Source organism: Plecotus auritus (assembly GCF_963455305.1).
Source record: "Plecotus auritus genome assembly, chromosome: 4".
Lineage (NCBI taxonomy): Eukaryota > Metazoa > Chordata > Mammalia > Chiroptera > Vespertilionidae > Plecotus > Plecotus auritus.
Window position 1 is genome coordinate 90,634,317 of NC_137775.1, and position 17,819 is coordinate 90,652,135.

Below are 17,819 nucleotides of genomic sequence, written 5' to 3' on the forward strand. Positions count from 1 at the left end.
GATGAAGAAAGCAAGGTTCGGATAGGTTAGGTGGCAGCGGAGGGTGGGGGCCCAGGGGAGAGAGCGATAGCGGAGAAAGGGGCGAGCGCCGAGCTCCTAGAAGAGGCGTGAGCTGTGCGCCGCAGGAGGGTGGGCGGCGGACGCTGGAGGATCGGGGGCGGGCCGGCGGCAGGCCGGGGAGTGGATCGGGGAGGAGGGATCGGCCGGCACACGCCGCCTCTGGCAGGCGGCCCGAGCGCGCACGAGGAGCTGCCGCTGCTGCCGCCGCCGCCGCCGCCGCTCGGGATCGCCTTGAGCCCCAGATTCCGGAGCGCTTGGATCTCATGGCAGCCGCCTCGGCGCCCGGCCCCGAGGCCCGCTAGGGGCGGCCCCGCGCCTCAGCTCGGCCCCACGGCGGAGCCCGTCGGATCCGGCTTCGCTTTGCGCCCGGAGCGCGCCGCCTCGCAGCCCGAGGTGAGGACCGCGAGGGCAGGGGCGCTCAGGGACTTCAGGTCCGGCGTCGCGGCCGAGCCTAGCGCGGCTGAGATGGGAAGGGGGCAAGTCCTGGTTGAAGTGCGGGGTGGGGGTGGGGGTGGGGTTCGGAGACTGCTCGCTGCTGGGAACCAGACCCCGCGTCCCCTCCGTGCTCAAGGCCTCCCCTCGGCGCGATCCCCATCCCCACGGACTCCTCCGTTCTGCTGCGTCCCTAGACCCGGCCCCTCCACGCTGCCCATCCTTTACCTTCTTCCCACAGAGTCTGATTCCGGGCCGTGTCACCAACCTCCTCGCTGGTTCAACCCTTCCCCGCCCCTGCTCGGCCGCTGCCTTCACCCGCTTCTTCGGTCCGGATTCTCCCTCTCCCCCTCGGCTCCTATCGCTCAGAACCGCAATCCGTGCAGCTTATCTCCGCATCCGACCGCCTCCCAGCCTGTGCCGTCCCACAGGTGTCCGCACGTACGGCCGTCCATCCGTCCGTCCTTCTTGGGGCCGGCGCTGACCATGCCCAGCGGCTGCCGCTGCCTGCATCTCATGTGCCTGTTGTGCATCCTGGGGGCACCGGTTCAGCATGCCGTAGGTGAGCGCACCCAGGACACAGGTCGCGGCCCTCTCCCGACGTCCCCCGCTTGCACGTTGACCTCTGCCGGCCAGAGACGGCACTGCAGCCGCTCGGACCCCCGGGGTTGGTGAGACCCAAGTCATCCCTTGGACGAGTGTCTGTTCGGCCCTGCCCCAGAGCTGAGCCCACCCAATTACTGGGGCCCCGCACCCTCCCGAGCCCAGCATCTCAGGGAGCCCAACCCGGATCGGGCTCACCCCTCCCACATCAATCTCTTGCAGCTGATGACTGCAGCTCCCACTGTGACCTGGCCCACGGCTGCTGTGCGCCTGACGGCTCCTGCAGGTACCTCTCTGAGCACATGCTTCTAAACCCTTTGCTCCTCTTTTCCCAGCCCTTCACACCCATAACAGGTCAAGCCCCAGGGCAGTGTGTCTAGGGGCTTAAGACCCTACTGTTCTCTTCCCATCCCCCCACGGCACACAGGGCAGACTGGCCAGCCTCCCTCCCCCACCCCCCTTTGCCTTGACTCTTCCTTCTTCCAGCTTATGCCTCCCCACTGTTTTACTCCCCCAAATTTGACCCAGGAATTCTGAAACATTCCTCCTCAAGACCAGGAGAAAGGCCTGGAGCTTGAGAGAGTTTGGAGATTGGGAGCCTGGAGGAAAGGGAGAGATAGGAAAGGTATAAAGAGAATTGGTTTGGCTTATAAAAGAAAGGCTGCTGGGAGGACTGCCGGGGAGAAGACCTTATGAAAGAGTATCTTGATGAATTTGAGTAATTGACTCACTGGGGAGGGGGTGGGGCAAATTCAATAGCAGGAGGGAAATGTGTCTGGATGGACATAAGGAAATGACCTGTCAGGGCAAGTTGCTGGAGGGGCTGGGGGTGTTTCCAACTCAAGGATGGAGGGCTTTTTTAAAAAAATAGGCCAGGCCCTGGCGGGGTACTCAATGGTTAGAGTGCAGGCCTGCTGGAGAGACATGGGTTCAATTCCTAGTCAAGGGCACATACCTGGGTTGTAGGTTTGATCCCTGGCCCTCATCAGATCCTGTGTGGGAGGAAACCAATCAATGTGTTTATGTCACATCAATGTTTCTCTCTCTCCCTCTCCCCTTCCTTCCACTCTAAAAGTCAATGGAAAAAAATATCCTCACGCCTTGGGTGAGGATTGAAAAAAAACACAGGTCAGGCGTTTGCCCTGGAATCAAGGGCACTCTTTAAAAAACAACACACATTTCTGAGTCTCAGATATGCCAGGACTGATACTGGGAGTATTTACAATCATCTTAGTTTCTTACTCAACACATCCCTGGAAAGTGTATTCCCAATTTACAGATCAGGAAACTAAGGCTCATAAGGACAAAGTGCAGAACCAAGACTTGAATGCTGGTGTCAGATGATCTGATTCCACATACGTGACCCTGCACAGCCCACACCTATCTCGGATGGTCCTGCTTCCTTTGGGGACTGTCATGTCTTTTTTTTTTTTTTTTTTTTTTTTTGTATCCAAAATGTGTTTATTGGGATGGTTTCCCACGCATCTTGATTTGAGGTGCTTTTAGTGCTGCTTCCTTCTGAAGGAGCATCCTTCTGTAAGCCTTGCTTTTCCTCCTGTTGGCTGACAGAGAACAGTGGAGCAGCCAACACACAAAACTACCGTTTGTGCGTGGCTAAAGACGGTGGTGATTTTATAGCATCCTGGGCATTTTACATCCATGAAATAGGAATTGGGGCTCTGCACCAGGCGCTTCTTCTTGTGTTTCCTCTTCTCCTCTTCCGGAGAGGGATGGAGGAGATCCTTAGCGAGAGGCATATTGTCGTGGGGAGGTCGTCACCGCTGGAAGTGTCATGTCTTTTTGTTTTCGAAATGTTCTGGTCTTGCCTCCACTTCCTCACATCCCCCGCCCAGAGCCCTGACCCTGTGCTTCTCCCCATCAGGTGTGACCCAGGCTGGGAGGGGCTGCACTGTGAGCGCTGTGTGAGGATGCCTGGCTGCCAGCATGGTTCCTGCCACCAGCCCTGGCAGTGCATCTGTCATGGTGGCTGGGCGGGCAAGTTCTGTGACAAAGGTAGGGGAATAGAGAGGGCGGCTGTTGGTCTGGAGACCCCATGTGTCTTGGGAGAACATCCACTATTTATTGTGTCCAGCCAGTTTATCATTTTAGCCTTCATACCTATCTTTTGTCTGAATTGGCCCTTAACCTAACCCCATGAGACAGGCAAGGCAGCTGCGGAAATGGTACTCATTTTACAGATCAGGACATTGAGGCTCATAGATGAGCTACAACTTGCTTGAAGTTACTGAGACAGATTGACATTGTCAGGGCTAGGAGCCTCCTGATTCCGAATTCAGTGTTGTTGTTTTCCCCACCATACATACCAGCCTGGGTGGGTTTGCAGTATGAGCTGCACCCATAGAGCCTTAGGTGGGGCCTGGCCAGGTCTGGGTGCCAGATGTAAGGGGCTATCCCAGAACCTTCCATCTCATCTACAGATGAGCACATCTGTACCACGCAGTCCCCCTGCCGGAATGGAGGCCAGTGTGTATATGATGGGGGCGGCGAGTACCACTGTGTGTGCCCACCAGGCTTCCATGGACGGGACTGTGAGCTCAAGACTGGACCCTGTGAGCAGGCAGGGTGAGTATGGCCCCATGGGGTGGGTTCAAGGTTAGGTGGGAATCTGGTGACGGAAGGAGGCAGGACTGTTGAGAGGCTGGCGGTGAAGTAACAGGGCTGAGGGTCAGAAGCCCCACTGGGGGCACTGAAGGATAAAACCCCAGCTTGCCAGTGTCCCTAGTTCAGGGTTTCTCAGCTTTTTTATACCATCTGGACCATTTCTTCAACAAAAATCTACAGGAACTGGAGATATAACAGATCAATGTGTGATTGCTCTGGCTGTTGCGGGGAGAGGGCTTGTGGACCTAGGACTCCCCTCATCCTCCCAGCAAAGCTGCCCCTGTGGCCCCTAAGGATGTCCCACACAGCAGCCTTAAGCCTCATTGTGTGCATGGGGAAATGGGCCTGTAGGGCGGGGCCTGCCCTCATTTCTGTGTGGGGCCTAAGAGCCTACCAAGGTAATAATACACTTGCCTTGAGCCTTGCCTTTAGTCCAGGCCCTATGCTAACTGCTTGACATTGGATTATCTCATTTAACCCTCACAATGTGGAAGCTGGATGCTACTTCCATTCCCATTTTTAAAAGGAGATATTGGAGGCTCAGAATGTGATTCAAGGTGACATTGCTGGAAGGGGGGTGGGCAGCAGTGGTCAGGATGCTGACCTAGGCTACCCTGCAGGTGTGAGTCCATATCAAAGCCCTCTCCCACCTCCACCCCAGCTCCCCATGCCAGAATGGCGGCCAGTGCCAGGACGACCAGGGCTTTGCCCTCAACTTCACGTGCCGCTGCTTGGCAGGCTTTGTGGGTGCCTACTGTGAGGTGAATGTAGACGACTGTCTGATGCGGCCTTGTGCTAACGGCGCCACCTGTCTGGATGGCATAAACCGCTTCTCCTGCCTCTGCCCTGAGGGCTTTGCTGGACGCTTTTGCACCATCAACCTGGATGACTGTGCCAGCCGCCCATGCCAGAGAGGGGCCCGCTGTCGGGACCGGGTCCATGACTTCGACTGTCTCTGTCCCAGCGGCTATGGAGGCAAGACTTGTGAGCTCGTCTTACCTGGCCCAGACCCTGCCACCATGGCAGACATGCCCCTGGGGCTCACCTCAACTATGGTGGTGCCTGCCACGGGGCCTGTCCCTCACAGCGCAGGGGCTGGTCTGCTGCGCATCTCAGTGAAGGAGGTAGTGCGTAGGCAAGAGGCCAGGCTAGGTGAGTCTAGCCTGGTGGCCGTGGTGGTGTTTGGGGCCCTCACTGCCACCCTGGTCCTATCCACGGTGTTGCTAACCCTGAGGGCCTGGCGCCGGGGTGTCTGTCCCCCTGGACCCTGTTGCGACTCGGCACCGCACTACGCCCCAGCACGCCAGGACCAAGAATGTCAGGTCAGCATGCTGCCTGCAGGGCTCCCCCTGCCACCTGACCTGCCCCCTGAGCCTGGAAAAACCACGGCACTGTGATGGAGGTGGGGCTTTGTGCCGCCTCCACCTCCTCTGTCCTTCAGACTGGAATGGTCCTCACTTGCCACCCCTCAGCAGCTTCACACAAGAAATATTATTTTTTTAATATACAGAATGTAAGATGGGAATCTTATTCAATAAAACTATGAAGTTATAAGTGGACTCCTTTTCCAGAAAAACCTGCCTGGCGTCACTGAAGAGGGCTGAGCAGAGGCCTATTTCTGGGGAAACCTTGGGACTTTGCCTTAAGCCTGGTTCTCAGAGAGGAACCCATGACACCTTCCCCCCGGGAAAGTGCCAGTGAGGTAGAGCCATGGAGGAGAATGTAAACAAACAGCTCGGCAGCCACTCAGCAGAGGGTAAGATAGGGGTGACCCAGGAGGGTGGGGTCCTCAGGAGGAGGAGTGGGCTCCCTGCTGGCTGCTCTGCAGCAGCTGCTGGAACAGGGAGTGAGGCTGGTTGCGCAGGGTGGCAGGGGAGTCCAGCTCCACGACCCTCCCAGCTTGCAGCACCAGCACCCGATCAGAGTTCAGGATGGTGTTGAGCCTGTGTGAGAGGAGGTGGTCAGCGGAGGATGGAGGGCAACACCCTAAAGCAGTGGTCGCCAAACGGTGGTCCGTGAGGTCTGAAAGGTTGGCGACCGCTGCCCTGAAGCAGGAAGCTGACCCACATTCCTTCCTCTCCTCCCCTAGACAGCCCAGTTCTGCCCCCAGGCTTTACCCTGCTCTGTGCTGGGGACTACAGATGCCTTCAAACAATGTGCTATGAGAATGAGGAGCTGAGGTTCATGGAAATTTGGAATCTCTAGGGCTCTGACCCCTGGGGTCCCTGACACTATATCCCCTGATTGGAATCTCATGCCGGATGCTTGCACACCTGTGGGCAATGGTTAGCACTGTCTTGTTGGCGAAGCGTTTGCAGATGGTCTGCTGGAGCAGTTGGTCTGTTTTCTGGTCCACACTTGCCGTGGCCTCATCAATGCACAGGATCTGGAACATGTGGAGGGGGTGGGCAGGAGGACAGAGAAGAGGGTTAGTTTTGGCTCCTGCCCAAGCACCAGCCTCCACCTTCCGGTGGGCCCAGCACAGCGCAGCCCAGCCTGCAGCTCCCCACCTCCAGCTCTAAAAGAAAAACTAACTTGGTCCTCTGAGACTTCTCCCTACTCACTCCCTCACCCCTCACATGCCCCTGCCTTCTTCCCGGCCCTCTCGAATGTCTCCTCCTCTCACCTTACCTTGGCATCTGTGAGGAGAGCCCTGGCCAGACACAGCAGCTGCCTCTGCCCCAGTGATAAGCTCCGGCCCCCCTCGCCCAGCTCACCATCCAGACCACCTACAAGGCACAGCATCTTCACCCCTGGGTCCTAGGTCTCTCTCTGCCCCCTCCCTGCTCCCTCCTCTTCCACCCTGCAGAGTAGGGCCTGGTACTCACCCATGGACCCGATCACCTCACTCAGGTGGCACTGCTCCAGAGCCTGCCACAGGGCCCTGTCCTCATATAGGCCCCGGGGGTCCAGGTTCTCCCGAACAGTCCCACTGAACAAAAAGGGCTCCTGGGGGATGATAGCCAGCTGGGACCTGGGGGACAAGGAGGGACATGGGTCTAAGCTGGAGATGTGGTCACTTCTGCACCCAGCACAGGCTTTAGCTATAGGTCTAGCACCTCCAGAGACGCTTGGGGAGGAGCCCTGAACATGACCCTCACTCAGCCCCCCAGCTGTTCAGCGTGTTCCCAGAACTGTGCAAGTGCCATGAGGGATAGGAGAGAAACCAAAGGCCCACACTCTGCCCTTAAGGAGCTTACATCTCACTAAGCTACAAAACACAGGGCAGGAGTGGGCTAGCGGTGGGGCACTGACTCCAGCAGGCACTGGGACAGCTGTGGTGGCAAGGAATGAGCAGAGAGTTGAATGGTAGGGAGGGGGTGCGTCAAGATTGGAGGGCCTGGAATTGGGTCCTAAGGAGCCATATGGTGGAGCTATAATGCAAGGCCACCACAAGTTAGAAGAGAAGGCAGGGAAGGCAGGGCCAGGGCCTGGGACCAATAATAGGCTTTGGAACAGAGCTCCCCTACCTTTTCCACATCAGAGAAAATGACACTAGGCTAACCTGGGCTGGTGGGGGGAGTTGTTTAGCATCAGATGTGGCCTCTTGTTGCCAGGGGCAACTGGCCCAGGTCTCGAGTGCCCTGAGCATCACCCGCCAAGCCTGAGGGCTGAGAGGATGAATATCTTGGGCACAGCACCGGGAGGCTCTGATTCAGGACGCAGTGACCCCTGATCTAGAGTGCAAGGTGTATACTGGGAAGTACAAGAAAGATGAAGCTGGAAAGGTGGGCCTGGGTAAGATTAAAGGCCTGAGACCATAGCTACATCCCTGGACCCGAGGATAGCGAGCACTGGGAGCTCGCCATCCTTGCCTGCTGTCCTAGCTGCCTTCTCCCCCCAATCGACCCTGCTGCCCTGAGTCTATAGAAACCTTTCGGCTAGGCTTCCTCTCTGTGCCAGTAGTCTGGTTCTCCTCTTCTCGCTCCCCCAGACCTGAGCTCGGCCAGCGCCAGCTGGCTGGTGTCCACTCCGTCCAGGAGTACTCGCCCCGAACTGGGCTCCAGCAGCCGGAACAGCACTGACAGCAGGGACGACTTTCCAGAGCCCGTGCGGCCCACGATGCCCAGCTTCTCTCCGGGCTGCACGCAGAAGGTCACCCCATCCAGGGCATTTGGCAGCCCTGGCCGGTACACCAACACCACATCCTGGAACTCCACGCTCCCCTGCGTCAGCCAGCCAGTGCCTAGCTGGTGGGGTCCGTGGGTGGAGGTGGAGGGAGATGGGTGAGACGGGGAGACATGGGGAGAAGGGGGGTTGGAGAGTGGAAGGAGGGGGAATGATGAGAAATGGATGACGTGAGAGGGAAGGGGGGAAATGAGGGCAAGTGAAGGAGAGATGGGAGAACAGACACAAAGATGAGGGACACAGTGAAGAAAGGGGAGATCATGCAGGGACATTAGAGGAGCTGAGAAAGATGGCAAGGAGTGAAAGGAAAGGAACCTGGGGAATGACTGGGGCGGTCGGGAGGGTCCTTCAGGGTTCCAGTGCCCAGGCCTGAGGCACAGGTGCAGGCCTACCTGCATTGGCTGGCCCTGGGGCTCCTGGGGTAGGTCGCAGGAGTACTCCTCCAGCCGCTCCACGCTCACCAGCATGGTTTCTGTCTGCGTGAAGCTGCTCACCAGGCCCGAGAGCAGCCCCGTCAGGGACAGGGCATATGACAGAGACAGGCCCACCAGTCCTAGCAGGAGAGGAACACCAGGCACTAGGGGAAGCTTGGTGAGGAGGACTGAGGTCGAAGAGGAGAATCTCAAGCTGCGGACTGCAGGCATTTAAAGGAGGCCACAGAGAAGCAGGAAGGTGCCAGCAGCAGACCCAGGGCCACAGGACGCTAGATGCCAGGCAGTGGAGTGGGTCCGCAGAGGCTCTGAGGGAAGACAGGTGGGCCTGGCAGAGTGCTGGGGATGGGGGGAGCAGGGCAGGGGCAGAGACCAGAAGACTGGTTCTAGTACCAGAGCCAGCATCACCTGGGAAAGTCACTTCTTGAGACTCAGTGTCCTCAACTCTAAAATAAGGGGCAGGAGAATTATGACACATACTCACAGGGAACCTGAGTGGCAGGTGAAAACGCTGGGGGACAATGCAGGGAGAGGTCCGGGGCAGGGGATGGGAATCGCATGCTTCTGAGGTGAGTGAAGTTCCCGGGGTGGTACCTGGGTTGGCGAGGCCCTGCTGGTGCTGTACCAGAGCGATGCCTGCGATGGCACTGACCACTGCGGCCCCCATGAGCTGTAGCCGAATGTCCAGCCACTGCATTGTGGCACTGGAAGCAAACTGGCACCTCTGATTTAGCTCCAGGAGTCTCTGGTTCTTCTCCTCAAACCTGGGGGAGACCAGGGGGGAAGCAAGGCCACTCCACTGTTGCAATCACTTGCCCAGACTCCCCTATAGAACGCCTTCTTCTTGGAGCTGATCAACACACCCAGAGGCCTCACTGAGGGTATGGAGAGGTCAGTGTGTTCTTTCACAGGGGGTCTGCTCTGCCACCCATCCCTTTTTTCTGTTTCTTTCCTCTTTCCCTTAGTGCCTTCACCCACCCTTCCCTTCTCAGGAGACCTGTAGCGCCTCTCTCCCATGTGCCTTTCTTGTTAAGAGGGGTTCTCTGCACCCTTCCCACAGCACCTCACACCCTTGCTCTGGTTGGGAGAGGCAGACTCCACACACCTGTCAGTGGCCCCGCAGGCCCGGAGCACTGGGAGGCCGGCCAAGGTGTCGGCTAGGTGGGTGTAGAGTGGAGACAGTGTGAGGCTGCCCAGACGCCGCAGCTCCCGCGAGGAAGCCCTATAATGGCGCTGCACACGGTAGTAGATAACGCTCAAAGGCGGCAGCAGCAGCAGCAGCCAGGGCAGGCCGGAGCCCAGCACAGCCAGGAGGCCCAGCAGGCCTGCCGTGTTGGCCAGGAGGATGTTGAGGATGAAGGGCAGGCTGTCATCCACACAGGCCACATCAGAGGAGAAGCGGTTTAGGACCCGGCCCATAGGCGTGGAGTCGAAGAACGTGATGGGTGCCTGGAAGAAGGGATGTGGTTGGGCAAGGGCAGGGTCTGGCACAAAAGGGGTTGGAGGCCACCCTGGGGGAGGTGGGGTGCAGAAGGTTCAAGGTAGAGAATTGGAAGAAAGTAAAGTGTCTCCAGAGTTTGGGAGCAGAAAGGAGGAATAGGTGGGGCCAGGAGGAAGAATATCGCAGGGTAGAAAAGATAGAGACTGTCCCTCTGGCCAGTGGTGACCCTGAAAGGCCATGCTGGCCACTCTTCTACCTCTGTGCTAGACATGCCTACGTCCCTCTCCAGAACATGGGGACTTCAGGCCAGTGAGTGAGCTTCAGTTAGATGTCAGGAGGAACATCCTGATCGCCTAGGGCTGGACAGAGCGGTGAGGGCAGTGGTCCAAGTCAGTACTGTCTCATGGTAGCATTCAGGCTCTGGAGTCAGACTGCAGCTGGGATTCCAGCTCTGCCACTTAGTAGATGTGAAACCCCTCAATCTCTTAAAGGCCCCCGTTCCTCATTTCAAAAACAGAGATAATAGCCCAGCCGGGTTGCTCAGTTGCTTAGAGCATTATCTAAATACGCCAAGGATATCCTAGCCAGTCTTGTCAGTGGATAGAGTGTCGGCCTGCGGACTGAAGGGTCCCGGGTTTGATTCCGGTCAAGGGCACATGCCTGGGTTGCGGGCTCGATCCCCAGTGGGGGGTGTGCAGGAGGCAGCCAATCAATGATTCTCTCTCATCTGATGTTTCTATCTCCCTCTCCCTTCTTCTCTGAAATCAATGAAAATATATTTTAAAAAAATACGTCAAGGTTGCAGGTTCCATCTCCAGTCAGGGCACATACAAGAATCAAGCAATAAATGCATAAATAAATGGAACAGAGGAGGATCCAAGATGGCGGCGTAGGTAAACACCTAAACTGCTGCCTCGGACAACAATTTCAAAACTACAACTAAAAGACAAAACATCTATCACCCAGAACCATGGGATAGCTGGCTGAGTGGAAGTTCTACAACTAGAAGGAAAGAGAAAAGAGCATTGAGACGTGCACAAGCGCTGAAAAGCTGAGGTACGGAGGCGTGCGAATCGGGCTTGCGGCAGGCGACTGGGAGCGCTGCTTTTTTCAACCTGAAGGGAGACAAGCTCCCAATTACTCCGAACTCCAATTTCTGGGGAGACATGGGGGACCCAAACTCCTACGGGGAGAAGCTGGACTGTCTGCCATCGGGTCAGAAAGTGAGAGTGGCTTGCTTGCAGGGCTCAGCGCAGGAATAATTGTTTACTGTGCTGGGGCGCGGACGCAGGGACGGGTCAGAGATGCAGAGCTGGCTTACTGGCAGCCATGGCTGTTTGCCACGCCCTAGCCTAGTGACGCCCTGAGACCCCGCCCTACACAACCCACAAACCCACCCAAGCTCCAAGCAGCGGCTTTAGCATATAAATGGCCTGCCCTATCGCAGCTTAACCTAGCAAACTTACAGCCCGGGTCAGACAGCTCCAAAACCTCCAAACCCCAAGCAAAGAGGAGAAAACTGTAGTTCTTGCTGTAGCTCCTGCTGGGTGGCCTCAGACAGTAGCTGACCTGCACCCCATTGGAGATCCAGAAGCTAGTGTACCTAGTGGTCAGTGTGAGACACCAGATTTCAACTCCTCACATCCATAAGTGACACATTCAAGAGGCAGACTCAGTGAGCACCAAAGCCCCACTGAAACAAGTCCTGCACCATAAGCGTGTCTCCAGCACAGCAGTTCTTCCATTATAGGCACAGCGGGTCCTCACAGCCAATTAGCCTGGAATGTACCGACAGCAGTCAAGTGTACCGACAGCACACTTGTGTACCGACAGCAATCAAGGCTTAACTACACCAAGACTTTGCACTCGGCCCACAAAGGGGTGTACCAAGAGTGTCTACCTCAGGTGATTGGGGAGGCTGAGCTACTGGCCCCTATAGGTCACCTATCACACAAAGCCACTCCATCAACACAGGGAAGCAGCAAAATGCGGAGACAAAGAAACATGTCACGAATGAAAGAAATGGAGGAAAGCAAACTACTGGATGACATAGAGTTCAGAACCACATTTATAAGGTTACTCAAGAATCTTCTAAAAACCACTGAGGAACTTAGTGAGACCTTTAAGGATCTTAATGAGAGTGCCATAAAAATGGAAAAGGACCAGTCAGAAATTAAGCATACACTGTCTGAAATAAAGAATATACAGAAACTCAACTGTAGATCAACGTACCCCAAGAATCAAACCAAAGATCTGAAATGTGAGGAAAAAAAAAAAACACCCAACCGGAAAAACAAAAAGAAAAAAGAATCCAAAAATATGAGGATAGTGTAAGGAGCCTCTGGGACAACTTTAAGCGTACCAACATCCGAATTTTTGGGGTGCCAGAAGAAGAGAGAGAGCAAAATATTGAAAACCTATTAGAAGAAATAATGACAGAAAACATTTCCTACCTAGTGAAAGAAATAGACTTACAAGTTCAGGAAGTGCACAGAACCCCATACAAGAGGAATCCAAAGAGGACCACACCAAGACACATCATAATTAAAATGCCAAGGGCAAAAGACAAAGAGAGAATCTTGAAAGCAGCAAGAGAAAAATGGTTAGTTACCTACAAGGGAGCACCCATACGACTGTCAGCTGATTTCTTGGCAGAAACTATGCAGGCCAAAAGGGAGTGGCAAGAAATATTCAAAGTGATGAACAGCAAGAACCTACAACCAAGATTACTCTATCCAGCAAAGCTATCATTCAGAGTTGAAGGTCAGATAAAGAGCTTCACAGACAAGAAAAAGCTAAAGGAGTTCATCACCACCAAACCAGGATTACATGAACTGCTGAAGAGTATTCTTTAAGAAGAGGAAGAAGAAGAAAAAGGTAAAGATAAAAATTATGAACAACAAAATGACATCAAATACATACCTACCAACAAGTGAATCTAAAAATCAAGTGAATAAAAAATCTGAAGAACAGAATGGACTGGTGAATATAATAGAATCAGGGACATAGAAAGGGAGTGGACTGACAATTCTCAGGGGGAAGGGGGTGTGAGGGGTGCGGGAAGAGATTGGACAAAAATCTTACACCTATGGATGAAGACAGTGGCAGGGGGTAAGGGCATGGGATGGGGTGGGGAATCAGGTGGAGGGGAGCTATGGGGGGGGGGAAAAAAGAGGAACACCTGTAATAATCTGAACAATAAAGATTTATTTAAAAAAAATAAATAAAAACAAAACATGAAAAATAAATAAATGGAACAACAAATTGATGTTTCTCTCTAAATCAATCATGAAAAAATCGAGACTAATGGAACTGCACGTCACAGAGCTATCGGTAAGGATTAAAGGCCATATATATAGCAGCCAGTTGCTCAGCACAGTCTGTCTGACATGGAGTAAGGGCTCAGTGACTGCCAGATATCGGGACTACTACTGGGAGGCACAGTCTCAAAGGCAGCCCCCTTTGCCTTCCCCGTCCCCCAACTCTCTGCCTTTACTTGGGCAACAGTCCTATCTTAAGGCAGGAGACTAGGTTGAAGGACTTTCTGAAGTATCTCTCAAAGCCAGAGTAAGATAAATGAATTTCTTCACAGCCTGAAGATGTCACCTCCTTGGCTTCCGGAGGAGAGGCAGAACAGTAGGCAGCTGCTCCCTGACAGGCAATGGACAGACCCACAAAGGACTGGGTTCACAGCCTGCTCTCTAGGGAAATAGCCTTGCCTCAGTCACTCTCAGAGCCTCAGTTTCCTCATCTGTAAAATAGGGATAATAATATCTGCCTCACAGGGTAATTATGAGGTCCAAATAAGACAATGGATAAGAATGGGCTTTGTAACAATAACAATAATAATAATTGCCAATTGAGCACTTAGTATGTCCCAGGCACTATCCTAAGCACTTTCTTTCTTTAAAAATATTTTTTTTATTGATTTCAGAGAGAAAGAGGGAGAGAGAGATAGAAACACCAATGATGAGAGAGAATCATTGATTGGCTGCCTCCTGCATGCCCCCTACTGGGAATCGAGCCCGCAACCCAGGCATATGCCCTTGACTGGAATCAAACCCGGGACCCTTCAGTCCATAGGCCGACGCTCTATCCACTGAGCAAAACTGGCTAGGGCTATCCTAAGCACTTTCCATGACTAACATATTTATCCTCATACTATGAGTAGGCAACAGACTAGAATAGATATACACATAGCAACCAGGATGGATCTTAGAAACAGCCCTAAATATAAACCATAAGAAACAAAATTTCATTTATAAAAATATATGAACACAAAACGGGCATTTCACACACACAAAAAAACCAAAAAGATACACATTAAACATAAGTAGAATGTTGCTTTTCAAGGGAAGTAGGGGAAATGGAGATAGGGTATGCAGAAAAAGGGATGGATAGATAAATAAGGAAACACAAAAAGGACTTCGAATGGACTAAGGGGTGCTTAGCTCAACCCTCAGCCCTTTAGACCGGAATCATGTGCCCTTGACCGACTCTGAGGACGATTCCCTTCTCCCCATGTGGCAGAGGAGGAAGCTGTAAGTTAAGTAACTGGGTCTGAACCCAGGCAGCCCCTCTGCTCTCGGCCTTTCCAGGTCACAAGTTGTCAAGTGCTGCACTCATCTGTGGGGGGCTAGATTCTCCCGAGGACTGGGAAGTAAGATGGGGCCCAAGTATAGGGAGGGCTCCCACATGCCATGCCCACCCTCTCATCCCCTCACCATAAGGACTCGACACAGCAGGCGGCGATGCAGGATGGCGGCTGCCCGGAGGGTGCCCGCTGCAAAGAGCACTGCCCGGAGGAGGGTGCAGAGGGAGTTGACACCAGCAATGGTCGCATACACGGTGAGGTAGAAACGGATGTCTGAGGAGCCATTGGGGGCAGCTTTGGGCAGTAGGAACACTGAGGTGCTGGGTGGTGGGGAGGAGGCTGTGGGTCACCAACAGTAGAGCCACTCGGAGGTCCCTTCCCCTCCCCTACACTACCTCTCCCCATTCTCCAGAGAGAGCCCTGGAACACCAGCCCTCTCCCCCCCGCCCCCCTTCTGCTCCCAACTCTCACTTCCTGCCTGGCAACCACTCTGAGAGTACCGGGCCTGCTCCCAGCCCCAGTCACTCACTAGAAGCTTCTGGGGGAAAAGAGGAGCAGTTGGGCAGAGAGGAGCCCAGCAGAGTCCGGGGTGGTCTGGACTGACACCTCCTGGGAGCTATTCTTGTCTGCCTTCAGCTGAGAGATCCAGTGGGAGAGCCACCAGTCAGCAGCATTCCTCGTGGCTGGGTGGGGACAGGAAAGAGAAAGCTGTGAGACTCACCTCCTTAATCCTAATCCTCTGCTCTTGACTCTAGTTCTCTCCTTCTTCACCCTGCTGGCCCTCCCCACACTGCCACTATTCCATGTCCTCCCTGGTGTGCGCTTCTTTCCTGGGTCTATCACTCCACAGGTCTACGGGGAGCTTGATCTCAAATTTGCAGAATGGGGCAGATCCGACGATGGCTATAGAGTGCATCTGTCTGGCTTCTAGGACTCTCTCAGGACTGGGGGCAGGCCTATTGTCTCGGCTGTCGCCCATACCTGGTAAGTCTTGGGCTTTGTAAGGATTACTCCACAGGGAAGGATGTGATGGACCTGGAAGACTAGGCTGTGGGTGGATAAGGGCTCCGGGGTTTATTCCTACCTTGCATGAGGAGCAGTGAGGAAAGGATGGCCAGGGCCAGGCCCAGGCCGATGGCCCTCCAGTATGCTCGGTACACATGGAAGGCCACAGCGCCCTCCTTCTTGCTTTCTTCCTGCAGCAGGCGGCCAGATGCACTCTCCTCCACCTCCAGTCCCTCCTTTGTTTTCTCTGGGCTCCATACTGACTGTGCTGTGGCTGGAAGGATCAAGGAGGTAAGGGGGGATTAAGCTTGCAGGATGACAGTTGAAAACCTCAGTGTTTTAGAGAGGCAGGCAAGCTCTGGAAAAATTGTATGCCTACTGTCTTATGGTGAAGAGCAAGCCACTTCCTGTCATCTTTGGGCCGTACCTGAGTAGGACTCCCGTCCATCTTCAGCCCAGACTTTGGGGACAGCTTGTACCAATGGCAGGATCTCAGAGGGAGGCCCTGGAAGGCAGCAGGTGAAATTAGGAAGGGACTGTTCCAGAAATATACTAGGTTTTTCTAAAAATGTGTGTCAATTCACCCTCCCCCTCACCCACCACCATTCTCTTTGGACCCACTCTGGCAGGGCTCTGTCCGAGATCCCGACTCTGGGCAGGACCATCAAGTCCACCCTCTGTGTCGGGAGCCCAATCAGCACAGACGGAAAATGTTCGTCCCTGGGAGATTCATAGTGCCGTGAGCACTCTGTCCAGCGTCACCTCGCAGTGCTGCCAAGCTTTTTCCTTACGCCTCACAAATTCCCAACACTCTGGTGGGGCCTCATTTCCTCCTGTTTCTCTCCCAGTGAACCTACAGTCATGTTCCTCTAGATAATAATCCTTCAGGATTTTTTTTTTTTTTAATGAAAAAGACTGTTCTAAAATTGCTTTCTCTTCTCCATGGACATCAGACTGTTCTCAGAGATCCATGGACTGTAAGTTCCCAAGTTCACAAAGCTCAAGTCCCCAATCCACGGGCATTTTGCGGCGTGCTCCTTTCCCTCCTGCTCTCCGTTTACTCACATGGGTTCTGTGAAGGCAGGACAGGGGCTCCCATGAGACAGAAGGATGACTGGGCCCAGGCCACACATGAAGGGATGGCAGAGCCCGCACTTGACAATCTATCTGTCCCTCTTCCCCAGTTACACCCAGGTAGGTGGTCCCTCACTGGCTGGCCTCCTGCCCTGGCAGCCCACATTACCCGCCTGGACCAGGCGCCCGGCCTCCAGCAGCAGCACCAGGTCAGCCTTCTCCAGGTACTCGGTGCGGTGGGTGCAGAGCAGCCGCGTGGTGTGGCTCAGCACCCCCAGGATGCACCTGTGCAGCAGGTGGTTGGCCACGTCTGCATCCACAGCAGCCAGAGGGTCATCGAGGAGATAGAGCTCCTTCTCCTAGAGAGCGGTAGGGGTACCATGGACACCAAGTCCCAGGTCCTCTGGCCAGAACCCAGACCTTTCCCAGGACGTGATCTTGAGGGAGTCAGAGAAGACGGTTCAGAGGAACTCTGGGTGCTACCCCTCACGCAGGCAAGAAGGAGGTAAGACCTGAGGTGGACTTCCCTCCAGTCAAACAAGGCCAGTACCCCAGGGCCAATGCTCAGCCTTGCTGGGTCCCAGTGCCTCAAGCCACATAATAGGTTTTTTTGTGTATGTTTTAAATATGTTTTTATTGATTTTTTTTTTTCAGAGAGAGAGGAAGAGAGAGAGAAATATTGATTGGCCTCTGGCATGCACTCTAACTTGGGATTGAACCCACAACCTGGGCATGTACCCTGACCGGCAATCGAACTGGTGACCCTTAGGTGCATAGGACGACGCTCGATCAACTGAGCCACACTGGCCAGGGCAGGGCACGTAATAGTTTTTAAAGGGCCTTTAATTCTGCCCTGAATCTGCAAAAGGGGAATGGGGTGGCCAAGGAACCACCAACTCAGGAGCATGGGTGAGGGGGAACCAGATGCTGAAAATATCCCACACCCTCCAGCTAAGCTCCCAAGGCTCTGGACTTGCCCATCTTTAGCTTACCTGGTAGACAGCACGAGCAAGGGCAATCCGGGCCCGCTGTCCCCCGCTGAGGGTCACACCCTTCTCCCCCACCTCTGTCAGGTCTCCAGCAGGAAGGATCTGATGGGACAGGCGTCTGAGCAAGCTCCCCAATACTTTCTACCCCATTTCCTATGCCTTTGCATAGAAATGAGTCAGGGAGCTTGAAAAGACTGGTCTTGAATTTGGGGCGGGGTGGGGGGCAAGCTAGAGGGGATAAGCCATAACAACTGGCATTTACTGAGCATTTACTATGTGCTTAGCACTTTACAGGCATTATTTCATCCAGTCTCCATGACAACTTTATGAAGATGGCATTATTTCCTTTTCATAGATGAGATCAAAGCTCAGTCAGACTCACTACCTTGCCCAAGGTTGTTCCACACCTAGTAAAGGGCAGGACACGAGCACAGACTCTT

The 17,819-nt window shown here is 54.3% G+C and overlaps 3 protein-coding genes across 11 annotated transcripts in view; 1 reads left to right on the forward strand and 2 right to left on the reverse strand.

Annotated features, from left to right (window-relative positions):
• On the forward strand, positions 1-5,275 carry DLK2 (delta like non-canonical Notch ligand 2). Its single transcript, XM_080663685.1, has 6 exons — positions 1-453; positions 734-1,054; positions 1,318-1,381; positions 2,978-3,108; positions 3,534-3,678; positions 4,379-5,275. The coding sequence occupies exons 2-6, from the start codon at positions 979-981 to the stop codon at positions 5,112-5,114; spliced, it is 1,152 nt and encodes a 383-aa protein (XP_080519811.1). The 5' UTR covers positions 1-453; positions 734-978; the 3' UTR covers positions 5,115-5,275.
• Positions 2,543-2,874, reverse strand: LOC308245824 (small ribosomal subunit protein eS27). Its single transcript, XM_080663688.1, has one exon. It carries the CDS (start codon positions 2,850-2,852, stop codon positions 2,598-2,600), a length of 255 nt encoding a protein of 84 aa, XP_080519814.1. The 5' UTR covers positions 2,853-2,874; the 3' UTR covers positions 2,543-2,597.
• The window catches only part of ABCC10 (ATP binding cassette subfamily C member 10), a 23,536-nt gene continuing 10,905 nt past the window's right edge, over positions 5,189-17,819 (reverse strand). The window contains exons 9-22 of one of the 9 annotated variants that reach the window (XM_080663677.1): positions 17,383-17,481; positions 16,560-16,749; positions 15,744-15,821; positions 15,396-15,590; positions 14,841-14,994; positions 14,442-14,631; positions 9,382-9,725; positions 8,871-9,040; positions 8,238-8,398; positions 7,654-7,907; positions 6,546-6,691; positions 6,349-6,446; positions 5,991-6,103; positions 5,196-5,660 (exon numbers count right to left, since the gene is read on the reverse strand). In XM_080663677.1, the coding sequence (XP_080519803.1) occupies positions 5,507-5,660; positions 5,991-6,103; positions 6,349-6,446; positions 6,546-6,691; positions 7,654-7,907; positions 8,238-8,398; positions 8,871-9,040; positions 9,382-9,725; positions 14,442-14,631; positions 14,841-14,994; positions 15,396-15,590; positions 15,744-15,821; positions 16,560-16,749; positions 17,383-17,481 (2,346 nt within the window). In that variant the 3' untranslated portion in view covers positions 5,196-5,506. Of the gene's footprint in view, positions 5,661-5,990; positions 6,104-6,348; positions 6,447-6,545; positions 6,692-7,284; positions 7,414-7,591; positions 7,908-8,237; positions 9,041-9,381; positions 9,726-14,441; positions 14,632-14,840; positions 14,995-15,395; positions 15,591-15,743; positions 15,822-16,559; positions 16,750-17,382; positions 17,482-17,819 lie in introns of those variants that run through there. The other 8 variants (XR_013960341.1, XR_013960343.1, XM_080663675.1 and 5 more) reach the window with 8 other exon arrangements.